This window comes from Diadema setosum, chromosome 1 (genome assembly GCF_964275005.1).
Source record: "Diadema setosum chromosome 1, eeDiaSeto1, whole genome shotgun sequence".
In the NCBI taxonomy this organism is placed as follows: Eukaryota; Metazoa; Echinodermata; class Echinoidea; order Diadematoida; family Diadematidae; genus Diadema; species Diadema setosum.
This window is the reverse complement of record NC_092685.1, coordinates 25386583-25399748: the sequence shown is the minus strand read 5'-3', so window position 1 is coordinate 25399748 and position 13166 is coordinate 25386583. Positions and strand designations below refer to the sequence as shown.

The window sequence follows — 13166 nt, the reverse complement described above, 5'->3', positions numbered from 1 at the left end:
CCACTGACACCCATCTTGAACGCGATTATCATTAATTTACAAAATATGCAAGACGGGATCAATATGATTCCTACCATTCTGATTTATTGACGTCACGCTTAAATCTATAAATCCTGACATTATGGCCCGAATTCACGAAGGTGGTACAAATGAAACCATGGTTTAAACCATGGACAAAAACCATGGAATGCCAAGTGTCGCATGCGATATTTCGCTACGAAATCAGTCATTTCGTCGATGAAATGATTATTTTGTAAAGAAATGACATTTTGTAACTAAATGAACATTTCGTAATGATAATTTCGTTAACGAAACAGTCATTTTGTCGACGAAATGACCAATTTCGTTACGAAATATTCTGTTTGACACTTGGCGCTCCATGTTTTTTGTCCATGGTTTAAACCATGGTTTCATTTGTACCACCTTCGTGAATTCGGGCCATATAGGTTTAGGAAAAGAGTGCAACTGTATGGAATGTATCCTTTCACGGACACATTCAAAAAAGCCCCTGCACCGGGAAAAAACAAACAAACAAAACAAACAGACTTGAAAACTACTCTAAAAAAAAGTAGGGCCTAAGTAGGCCTACTGGATATTAAAGCTCATTATTGAAACAAGCTTGTAGATTGGGACTACACCGTCCAACCCTGCCTGATCATAATAACTATAGAACTGAGCGTATAAGCCACACGTTAAAGAAATGACTCACGAGTATTGCAATAAAAATAACTAAAGAACCGTAACCAAGATATATATTATAACATAGTTCTTTCAATGGACTCCAAACACCCAGCGAGATATAGACAGTAACTGAGAAACATCGGGAGACAGAGAAATCATTGAGAAAGAAAGAAAGAAAGAGAGAAAGAAAGAAAGAAAGAAAGAAAGAAAGAAAAATATAAGAGAGACAACGTAAAGAGAGAGAAAAGAAGAGTGAATAGGAGAAAGAAGAGAGAGCTCCCAACACTGTCATCAAAAAATTGCCCATCCATTAAAAAATATAGATAGAGATCTTGAAGTGTGAGGAAGGTTATGCTTATCAGCTGAAGAAACCCGGAAGTGGAAGGAGAAAGATGAGCTGAAGACCTTTTTTGCTTGATAGCTCATGAAACCCGGAAGTGCCCCCCCACTTATAAAAACGCTTCGCCCCGGCATTGATATAGACACGCGACATTCATGCAACACAAACGCATTTTTAATCGTGATCACACCCGGGGTTCACACAACGTTATCATCACCATCATCATCATCCTTGTCTCCCAGAGCTATCCCAATCAAGATGCTCCTTATACGAACTCTTAAACGAGCAGACTTTCCCCGATCACAAACCGAACATTTTTTTTTTTAAAATCATCCTTCCATATCTGGCTTATATCAATCAAGGGCCATTAAAAAAAAAAAAAATTGTACAGTGATCATCAAGCATGATATTAACCTTCACATCTACCTAGTAACTCCTCATATTGATTTTAAATCTAAAACATAAGTTCTCGTGTAAAGGCTCAAATTCACCTTCCATCATTTGAAATTTGCTTGTAATTTATTTCAGGAGAATCTACGAAGAAACTTGTCTGATTGACGGGAGATGATTAAGTCGTTTTGGAGTATTTTGAGATCACAGGTCTCCATTTTAGAGAGAAAATCGTTAGTACTCGCAGTCATAATGGTAACTATGTTTTACCTTCAAAATATTGAGTATAATGTCGTCATCACCAGTCATAGTCATAGCAGTTCCAGAAAGCAGCACATACAAATTAGTATACACTATTCGCGTGAAACCTTAACCTGGGATTTAGACCAACCGTTATTTCACTGCGATTATAATTTGTTATAAATCATGAAATGATTTTACAGCCGAGGTTAGGCTAGGCACTGTCTTCCCATATTACTATATGTATTCAATGAAATTCTGTCAATTCATATCTGCTAATATCCTTGTTCCATCATCGATGACGAACATTATCATGCAATAGTTCTCGTTTCTCTTCCTCTCGTGTCCCTTAGTTCACCTGTCCTCTCTAAATGAAATTCCCAGCGATGGCTTTGATGAGAGTGATAAGAGGGCACTCTTCAAATATCCACCCCTTGGCAGTTCGCTCCGGATCGCCTCGATCCAAGGCATTGCAGATTGACGAGTTGAGGTACTGGGCCGAGAGGAGAGCGATGAACTATACAAAGAAACAAAACAAATCAGTGACATTTAAATAAATCGTCAAATTCCTTGCGTTTACCTTTTAACAGAACTCCAGAGCCTATCGACAATTAACAGAGAGATAGCTTTGTGTTTTTGTTTGTTTGTTTGTTGATTGGTTGGTTGGTTGGTGATTGGTTTTTATCTTCTTTTTTCTTTTAAACTGTATTGATGCTTCTGTTGGTTTGCATGCCGATTGGATTTTGCAATGATGAATGAATGATTTTTCTATTCTTTTATAGCAATATTTGAAAAATGATAATGACAACAATGAAACATTTTGTCCCCCAAACAAGCATAGAATATATACGCGTGTCAGATATAGTCATACACTGACAGTAATTCTTTTTTTCTCCAGGTCGTGACCAGCATGAAGTGGGGGGGGGGGGGGTCGGTGTTTTACCCTTCGTCCATCAAGTATCTGCTCCCAGTAGAATTGTCAGCTATAATTATGAAATTTTAAAAATGGTATTACACTCATACGCCACTATATGTACACAGCATAGTTACCATAATTGTCTATATTCAGTATTATTTTTGTAAAACATTGTTCCTCGTGAATTATGGTAACTTTGCATGACCAAAAGAATGACAGAAAAGTCATTAATGAAACGTTTCGCTTATAATTGCCAAAGTAAGACATAATATTCATTTAACATTATAGTAATGCAATGCAGGCTGGTTCTGATTTTGACGTTGCGTGCTCAAATGCACTTTCTTTTCAAAGTGAAGTTCGGATGAAATTTCATGACCAATGAGAAGGACTCTGACGATGATAATGTCTTTATCAAAGAGGAACCTACACGCTTGGAGACAGGGGTGTGGGAGGGAGAGGAGAAGGAGGAGGGTGGGGGGGAGAAAACCAGCGAACCTGGAGAGAAAACAAGCCCATGACGCCGGACCCGATGTTACTGAGCCTCGCGTTGTAGTACTCCATCAGCCTCTGCTTGCATCCCGTGCGGTGGATCGTGTAGCTCAACTCGTAGTCGTATCGGTAGTGGGCGGCGTTGTCGTGCACGTTATGGTGGATGCAGGGTCGCACCGATCTCGGATGGCAGCAGGAGAACGGGGTGTCGTCATTCGTGAATTCGCCAGATTCCGTATCTCTATTAAGTATATAGCACAAGGAATAAGACAAAAAGAGTGTACAAGAATCTTCTCTGAAATATGTTTTAATGAATCGACATCCAGACTTACAATAGTTTATGTTCAACAACAAGTTTCTAGTGGTCTCTGTTCTACAGTTTCTTATCAAGGCCACTGCATTTGTCAACCCATACATCAATGACATTAAAGAGGAATTTAGGAGATACCCGACAAGTAAATAAAACGATTACTCTTTTCAAGTTTAATCAGGAGTGTGATTATTGCAGTCATTGAAATAAATTTCTCCCTTTCAAATTTCAAAAGGGGACAAATATGAAATAACTCGTGACTCTTGAAAAACTGTTTTATATTTTGCCTGATCTGACATGCAAGTATGAATATATTTGATATGATTATATTACCAATAATTTCTGACGTTTTCATTTTTTTTTTTTTTTTAGTCTTCTTCTTGCTATCGAATGGCTATAGGCTCTAGGGACTTCCATAAGAGATGAAAAATGTTTATTAAAAGAAGAAAAAAAATGAAATTCTCTGTATAAAAACAAATCTCTCCTACCTCCCTATTCTACCTATGCTCTGTCTGTTGAGGTAGTTGTCATTGATCCATTGAATTTCAAACCAATCTTCGTAGCCGTTATTACCACAGCATCCGAACTCCATCTGGACAAGGTCCATCTCTACTTTCAGTTTGATGTCGTTCTTATACTCCCTCATGGCCGTGATGAGTCCGTTGTTGAGTGACTTGGTGAGGAGACTACGCTGGATGAACGCCATGCAGCCACCGACGAGGAGTCCGGTGTCGACCAGGGACAAGATGACCACCATCCCGAGCATGACGTAACGGAGTTTCTCCCTGCGCGACGAGTCGGATATGTCGGAAGCGATCTTGGCGGCGATCAAGTCGAACAGCACCGTCACGCCGCCTACGGTGAGGAGGGTGATTGGCAGCTGGTCGAAGTCGTAGCCCTCGAGGAGACTGGCCTTCGATCGAATACGAATTCGTATGTAGAGAGCAAGACCTATGAGCGCCACGCCTCCGAGCACACCGAGAGCAAGTAGGATGATGAGGAAGGAGCTGAGACGCTGTCGACACTCCTCGGTCACCCGGCACGGTAGGACAGCCTGCTTCGGCATGGAGGTGGCGACTTGGGATAACTATTGATAAAAGACCAAAAAGGCTTCAAAGTTATGTCATTTGGCACGCTCTGAACGTACAGACCTGTAATACTTTGATAGGTTCTACAATCCCGCGCATACAATAAAGCAGTTTGAGTTCGCGTTGGGTGAGTAAAGTAGTGCGTCGTGGCGCATAAGATTTTCGCGTATAATGCAAGATTGAACGCAATGATTTACAACAACCGTAGGCCGTGCATGCATCCAAAGACCCCATGCCCATTTCGATGGCCCAAAGCGTGCGTTTTTGGTGTCAGCACAGTCATCTACTTCTTGTTTGGTAGTGCAGTGCTTACTTTCCAGGTCTATTTGTTGAAGATTTTCTCATTTCTATCAAGAGTTCAGTTTGAGTCTGACTCACCTGAATATTTCCTCAGCGCATATACCCCGGAGTTTGTTGGTAGGTATACGGTCAGTTCACTGTGTTTCCTAAATAGTTTCAAAGGCAATTTAGACCTATTTGTGTTATCGTTACATCATCTTTTTGCCAAGGGTAACAAAATATTTCGCTGTTGAAGTGATTGTAGTGGCGATAGTGATGAGGATGTTGGTGATGATGATCACGAATATGCAGGGGTGGTATTCTGAGGTCGTAATTAAGTCTGTAATTAACTTCGTGATTAAGTCGTGAAGTTAATAGGCCCTTAATCATGGGCAAAATCGGTATTCTGAGGACGTAATTAAGGTATGATTAAGTCCCCTGTAATTATCTTAGGTCCCTCCCATCTAATTGTTATTCCATCCAATCAGACGCGTTGTTAGAAGCCAAAATGATGATTACACGCGCAAATATGCCCTCAATGCGCGCTCCTCCACGCCCCCTGTAATTACAACCCAAGAGCTAGAGCTCCGTGCGCACACTCCGGTATTTGATTACAACCCCTCACCTACGCACGCGAAGATCTCAACCTCTTTGCTCACATAAAATGACAAAATTCCTCGAAGATCGGGTACATTTCTTTTTTCTCTGAATTCTACGGATACCATGATAACAAGATTCAACCGCTCCTCGGTTACCAAAGACGGTAAGCATCGTTGTGGCAGAGAAAACACGATGTAATGCGTGACATCAGAGTAGTTAATGACGCTCTTTGGTATCATTAAGTTTTCCATTAACTTTCATACTTAATTACACCCTCAGAATACCGATTCGTAATTAACTCTGTGATTAAGTCCTCTCAGAGGTGTACGCGCATTGATACGCGCAAACGCGTAGGTCCTTCCCGCCAAAACGCTTGTTGCTATGGCAGTTAATATACCCCCTACTTAAAGTGAAAACTAAGTTCTGGTAAGGGCTTGAGAACCCGTCTGGCACCATTTCATATTTGCTTGCAATATATCGAAAGAGTCTACAAAGAAACTTACCTGGCTGACGCGGTTTGCCGGAATGATGAGTCGTTTTGGAGTATTTTGAGAAAAATAATAAAAGTCGGTAAACCGACTTTTATTCCAGAAGGCTCCAGACTAACTCGGTCTCGGGGAAAACTCGACCCTATTTCAGACAATTTACACACAGTTCGTGATCGCCATGTTCATCAGTACTCTATACTAGTAATACTACGGGCACCGGCCAAACGAGGCCTTACTGAGCAGACAGGAAAGTGCGTGCTAATCCTGTACAAAACAAATGGACAGCGCGCGGTCCTCAAGCCTACCAGCAAAGACGCTTTATAATACGCACATACATCACCTCAGTTGCTGAGACGCGCGGTCTTTGAAGTTTTTGTTGTTGTTTATCAATTGTCTTTGATTGTTTTTAGAGGTGCTTGAGAGGCGCACACTAATTTTGCATGCGCGCCAAAGAGGTTTTTGATGCGCGTGTTGTAACAACTCGGACCATTACTGCGAGTAGCCAGAACGCTACAATGTAGTTTATACAGGCCGCTCCCGTATGCATAGTACTGTACAATCCAGAGGGAAAACCAGTAGCAGTACAACTCATCCCGCCGTCAAGCAAAGCGAGGCCGAGTTATCCCCGAGTCCGAGTCTAGCCTGACCCCGTTCGGGTAAGTTCCGAGACTGAATGTTTTTGGTTAACATATCCCATTTTCGTCCTTACTCATTGAATATCTTGTTATTACAGCGTTATTCCGCATATTTCCTAGGCATACGTTCACATTTTGGAGCAAAATTTGACAACTTTTGCAGGCATACCAGAACTTTGTTTGGGCTTTAATCATGCTCTCAGAATACCAATTCGGTATTTAAGTGCTAATCAGACACTTAATAAGCTCTCAGAATACGGCCCCTGGAAGGTAAGAACTATTACCCAAGAACTATATAAAGACATAAAATCAGTGGAATTTTATAGGTTGATAAACAATGATCTCTTCTTCCACAGGATAGGGTCTCACCACAATTCCAATATGTGTCATTTCCCGTTTTGATTTTGTTACAGTTATTTTTCAAACTGATTCGTCGGTCATACATCTGTCATTGTTAGTGATATACACTGGTCGCTTGTTTTTCACTACTTTGTTATGTGCATAGAGATAGAGGACCTATATAACTACACCAAAGGCTCTAAACGAAGTCATTAAGTATAGATTATAATGATTGCTCATGAGCTGTATAGGGGGCCTACGCTACGTCACTCAAAAGCTGAGCAGCGACTGTGTTCTGAAGAGAGAGAGAGAGAGAGAGAGAGAACGTGATAGACCATATTCTTTGTTGCAAATAAATTATTTGTTCACAAGGAAGGCATTGATTGATTTCTTGAAGGCATGATGGGGCCTAAAATGATGGAGTTACCGGATATCAAACTTTCATATGTTAGAAACTAATATCAACGACATTATTGTAATGAGGTGTGTCATCACTTCACAACACACGACTTGGTTTGGTTGTTTGCTTGAGTTATTCTTTTATCTATTCACGTTAACTTGAACATTAATTTCGTGTAAATACTTTTAAACTTGTTATATCCTTGCACAGTTACATAAAAGAAATCAATATTTCCTTTTACGTTACTGTAACGTCCGCATATCTCTATTTTTCTCTCTTGTACTTTTTTAAATCAAATTGGTTGCTTTGCATCATGATAAACAGAGATCTTCTCCCCATTCTAAAATCGATGTAAATTTTCACGTCATCGATTTTAGACGAGATTCCGTCATCTGACGAGGTGGAACAGCTGTGATGGGTGCTGTGGTCAGTCGAACACGACACTCCACCAGACGTGCCGGCGTCGAAGCCTTCGACGATGACTTCATCTCGGCAGACAAGTTCATTGCCGCAGAAGACGCATCGACGTCCAACATGTCACTTTCAGATGATCATTCAGGGGCCGCGGCTGCATCAGCGGGAGACGGAGACGTTATTATGGCGCCAGTTTTCGCACCGTCCACACCCCGCCTTCATCCCCATAGGCCCCTATGCGAAGGCTTCGACGACCACCAGCACCGTGCGACATCGGACTCTAGATCGTCGACGACACGAGAACAAGTATCTGAAACCCCCTCCTCTCCAGAACGTCGGACCGTAAAGGAAGCAAAAAAGCGACAAGCACAAACCCCTGATTTCTGGGACATCAGCCAGGATCCAGAGACGGATATAATTATAATGTCTTCAGCTGAAAGAGTTTCAAGTCTAACGACCGAAGAGGGCGCTGGTGGAACTTACGCAGTTGAGGAAGTTGGCAAGAATGACGCGGTAACTGAACCGATGAGTGAGCGTTCGCCCCGTGTTTTCTGGATGAACGATGAAAAAGTGTTGATGGACTTCATGGATCTCTAGTTCTATTCTTTTTTTTTGGGGGGGGGGGTGGGGTAGGGTGGAGGGGGTTAGGAAGAGAAATATCATTGACCACTGAAGATTGTCATTGTCAGCATGGTCAGTTCAAGAGTGTTGTATTTATTGCCTGCTGAATCCGCGAAGAGACATTAGAAGGCATGTGGTATAGTTTCAAAAAGAGACTAGAACCGGAATTTGTCAACACTGACAAATTAGGTGATCCGATCTCTTCGAAAATCAATGATTTGAGTCCTGATCCAAATATTCATGGCCATACAGGTTTCATCTGTGTTGACGGGACATTGGCCGTGTGATGTTTGGATTCTCTTTTAGAAAAGAGAGTGAGACCTGCCATCTTTGGTACCGAATTCCGTATACACTAACGGAAATACAGAATGAAGTATATTTGACCTTTGACCTAACTTTGCACACCCAAGATGGCGTCTAAGCAAAAAGTGATGATTTTATGAAATGATTCTTGTAACATGGTCTTTGCGTGTGCAAAATATGGGAAAGATAGGACATGTATTCACCAAGATACAGGATGAAACATTTATGACCTTTGACCCTAATTTACATACCCAAGATGGTGTCCGATCAAGTAGTTGTTATTTTATGAAATAATGTACGTGACATGTACTAAACATGTGCAAAATATGGGATTGATAGCCGTTGTTGTTGTTCATCTATTGCACAGAAAGTAGTAGAAAGAAAGAAAAATAAAGAAAAACTATGTTATTTTATAGAAATTTGAAGGAGAAGCATAAAAAAATCAGGAAAAGATAAAGTAAGGAAAGGGAGATTAAGATTAACTAAAGAAAAAGAAGGAAAAAAGTGTTTAAAAAAATTTAAAAAAATATTGGCAGGGGTGAGCCTCGAACCAGGGACCTTAGGGTTACGAGTCGGATGCGCTACGCGATGACCTATTTCATTCTCCATAGGCCCTGTGTATTAAGCAAAATGACGCTGCATCAAAGCCTCGTGCCATTTTCAACCAAGTTTTTCGACGTGATGCCGACATCGTATGAAAAAATGGAGGGCACACTTACGATAGCCCAAAGTCTCAGCTACAACATACTAAAATCTGGGAGAAATTCACCGACGCGTAAGTGAGCTAGTGCTCGAAAAAGAGAGTCATGTCAATTTTCACTGCCAGGAAAACTGCTCTCCCATAGAGATAACACGTAAACTGGTCAAATTTGACAATGTTACTGTCAATCCATTTTTACGAGGTGATGCCGTCATCCAATCAAAATGTTGTAATAATATTACTGAAAGATCATTTAATAAGCTACAACATACTGAAATCTGGGTGTAAATTGGCAAAGGATAAGTGAGATACGCTCGAGTGAACTTGAAATTTGATGACGTCATTTTGAAAATTTACTTTTTTTACTTTATTAAGAAATTTGATATCTTTTAATTATTTTGCCAGCATCGCCAACCCATGAAATAACATGTCCAACTCATCAGCTTTCAGAATATGTAAAGAAAATGGGGGGTCACCGTCCATCCTGACGAGTAAAATCGGATTTAAAATTGGCGTTTTTTTGGCATCGTTGCACTGTATATCGCCATTGACGCGCGCGCGGAATTTCAACTTTGATTGGCCCGTATGACGTCATATTGAGTCGGATTGACTTGAAACTTGGTAGAAATATTCATTGACATTTTAGGCATCCGATAAGTTTAAAAAAACGGGAAATTTCCATTGCATATGAGCTGTGTGTGCGAATATGTGCGCGCGCGTACGCGTCCGTCCAATTTTTTCAATTTTTCAAAAAATGCTCCAAATGGTCTGAAACGTGTGCAAAAAAAATTTGAGCTCGATTTGAGCATACAAATATTTCAACGCGCGCGTACGCGCACGTTTTAAGAGAATATATGAATTTTGAGAATATGAGTAAAATGCGCATAACTTGAAATGTATGTGACGTAAATTTCATTGCAAAATTCTATTCCATTAATGAGATATGAATGAAAATGTGTTTTCATATAATGACGTCATAGTGACGTCACGGTCGCCTGATCACTACGATTTTACTTGACCCGTCGTCTTTGGGACATGATACATATATGGTACTAGACTTGGAATTTGTCAAGACTGACAAATTAGGTGATCCGATTTTTTTTTTTAATCAATGATTCGAGTCCTGATCGCAATAGACATGACCATATACGTTTCATCTGTGTTTAGAGACATTGGCCGTGTGATGTTTGGATTCTCATTTAGAAAAGAGAGTCAGGTCTGCCATCTTTGGTACCAAATTCTGTATACACTATAACGAAGATACAGAATGAAGTATTTTGACCATTGACCCAACTTTGCACAGCCAAGATGGCATCTGAGCAAAAAGTGGTTATTTTGTGAAATGATTCTTGTAACATGGTCTTTACGTGTGCAAAATATGGGAAAGATAGGACATGTATTCACCAAGATACAGGTTGAAACATTTATGACCTTTGACCCTAATTTACATACCCAAGATGGTGTCTGATCAAGTAGTTGTTATTTTATGAAATAATGTACGTGACATGAACTAAACATGTGCAAAATATGGGGATGAAAGGGGCTGTTTTTCTCGAGTTATTGCAAAGAAAGTTGCAGAAAGAAAGAAATATCTCAATACATCGAAGATAAGTTTGATTTCAACCAAGTTTTTTGACGTGATCTCGGCGTCGTATGAAAAATTGGAGAAAACAATGACGATAGCCCATAGTCTCAGCTACAACATATTAAAATCTGGGAGAAATTCACCGAAGAGTAAGTGAACTAGTGCTCGATAAAGACCGCCATGTCAATTTTCATTTCCAGAAAAATTCCCTCCCATAGAGATAACACGTAAACTGGTTAAATTTGACAAGGTTACATTATATCCATTTTCACGAGGTGAAGACATCATCCGATTAAATCTTTGATTGAAGAAAACTTAAAGAGTATTAAATTGGCTACAACATACTAAAATCTGGAAGAAGTTCACCGAAGGGTAAGTGAGCTAGTCGTAGATAAAGACAATCATGTCAATTTTCACATCTAGAAAAATTCCCTCCCATAGAGATAACACGTCATAATGAAGATAAAGAAAGAAGTACATATGACCTTTGACCCTACTTTGCACAGACAAGATGGCGTCTGAGCAAAAAGTGGTTATTTTGTGAAATGATTCTTGTAACATGGTCTTTACGTATGCAAAATATGGGAAAGATAAGACATGTATTCACCAAGATACAGGATGAAACATTTTTGACCTTTGACCCTAATTTACATACCCAAGAAGGTGCCCGATCAAGTAGTTGTTATTTTATGAAATAATGTACGTGACATAAACTAAACATGTGCAAAATATTGGGCTGATAGAGCTTGTTTTTCTTGAGTTATTGCAAAGAAAGTTGCAGAAAGAAAGGAATATGAAAATACATGGAAGATAAGCTTTAATTTCAACCAAGTTTTTTGGCATGATGCCGACTCCGTATTAAAAAACGAAGGGCACATTGACGATAGCCCAAAGTCTCAGCTACAACATACTAAAATATGGGAGAAATTCACCCAAGCATAAGTGAGCTAGTGCTCGATAAAGATAGTCATGTCAGTTTTCATTTCCAGAAAAACTGCACTCCCATAGAGATAACACGTAAACTGGTCAAATTTAACAATGTTACTTTTAATCCCTTTTTACGAGGTGATGCCGTCATCCAATCAAATTGTTGTTATTATATATCAGAAAGACCATTTAATAAGCTACAACATATTGAAATTTGGACGAAAATCAACTAAAGAATAGGTGAGATAGTCTTGAATGAACTTGAAATTTGATGACGTCATTTTGAAAATTTACTTTTTTAACTTTATTAAGAAATTTGATATATTTTAATCATTTTTCCAGCATTGCCAACCCATGAAATGACATGTACAACTCATCAGCTTTAAGAATATGTAAAGAAAATGGGGGGTCACCGTCCATCCTGACGAGTAAAATCGGATTTAAAATTGGCAGTTTTTTGGCATTGTTGCACTGTATATCGCCATTGACGCGCGCGCGGAATTTCAACTTTGACGGACCCGTATGACGTAATTTTGAGTGGGATTGACTTGAAACTTGGTAGACATATTCCTTGACATTTCAGACATCCGATTTATGTGAAGAAACGGGAAATTTCTATTGCCTATGAGCTGTGCGTGCGTATACGTGCGCGCGCGTACGCGTCAGTCCGATTTTTTCAATTTTTCAAAAAATGCTCCAAATGGTCTGAAACGTGGGCAAAAAAATTTTGAGCTCGATTTGAGCATACAAATATTTGAACGCGCGCGTACGCGCACGTTTTAATTGTACAGATAAATTTTGAGAACATGAGTAGAATCAGCTTGATCTGAAATATATCTGACGTAAATTTCATTGAAAATTTTTATTTCATGAATGAGATATGAATGACAATATCTTTTCATATAATGACGTCATAGTGACGTCACGGTCGACTGATCACTATGATTTTATTAGATCTGTCGTCTTTGGGACATGATACATATATGGTATAATTTTGACATTGATAGGATGAGGACTTTCTGAGCTAACCTCTACACAACATGTGAAGAGAAAGAACTGTTTTTTTTTTGTGACAACGGGAAGTTTAACACTAGACTCGGAATTTGTCAAGACTGACAAATTAGGTGATCCGATTTTTTTTTAAATCAATGATTCGAGTTTTCACCTGAGATTAGGGACATTGGTCGTGTGATGTTTGGATTCTCATTTTGAAAAGGGAGTCAGACCTGCCATCTTGGGTACCGAATTTCGTATACACTATCAAAGATGCAGAATGAAGTATATTTGACCTTTGACCCCACTTTGCACCCCCAAGATGGCATTTGAGCAAAAAGTGGTTATTTTGTGAAATGATTCTTGTAACATGGTCTTTGCGTGCGCAAAATATGGGAAAGATAAGACATGTATTCACCAAGATACAG

At 39.7% G+C, this 13166-nt stretch overlaps 2 protein-coding genes across 2 annotated transcripts; one reads left to right on the top strand and one right to left on the bottom strand.

Moving 5' to 3' along the window:
• Positions 1 to 75: 75 nt before the first annotated feature.
• Positions 76 to 4501, bottom strand: LOC140228901 (photoreceptor outer segment membrane glycoprotein 2-like). Its single transcript, XM_072309173.1, has 3 exons — positions 3855 to 4501; positions 3063 to 3297; positions 76 to 2168 (listed from the first exon to the last, which is right to left on the bottom strand). The coding sequence occupies exons 1-3, from the start codon at positions 4430 to 4432 to the stop codon at positions 2019 to 2021; spliced, it is 963 nt and encodes a 320-aa protein (XP_072165274.1). The 5' UTR covers positions 4433 to 4501; the 3' UTR covers positions 76 to 2018.
• Positions 4502 to 4733: 232 nt separating this feature from the next.
• Positions 4734 to 8224, top strand: LOC140228890 (uncharacterized). The gene is made up of 2 exons (XM_072309163.1): positions 4734 to 4871; positions 7573 to 8224. Exon 2 carries the CDS (start codon positions 7610 to 7612, stop codon positions 8204 to 8206), a length of 597 nt encoding a protein of 198 aa, XP_072165264.1. The 5' UTR covers positions 4734 to 4871; positions 7573 to 7609; the 3' UTR covers positions 8207 to 8224.
• Positions 8225 to 13166: the final 4942 nt, after the last annotated feature.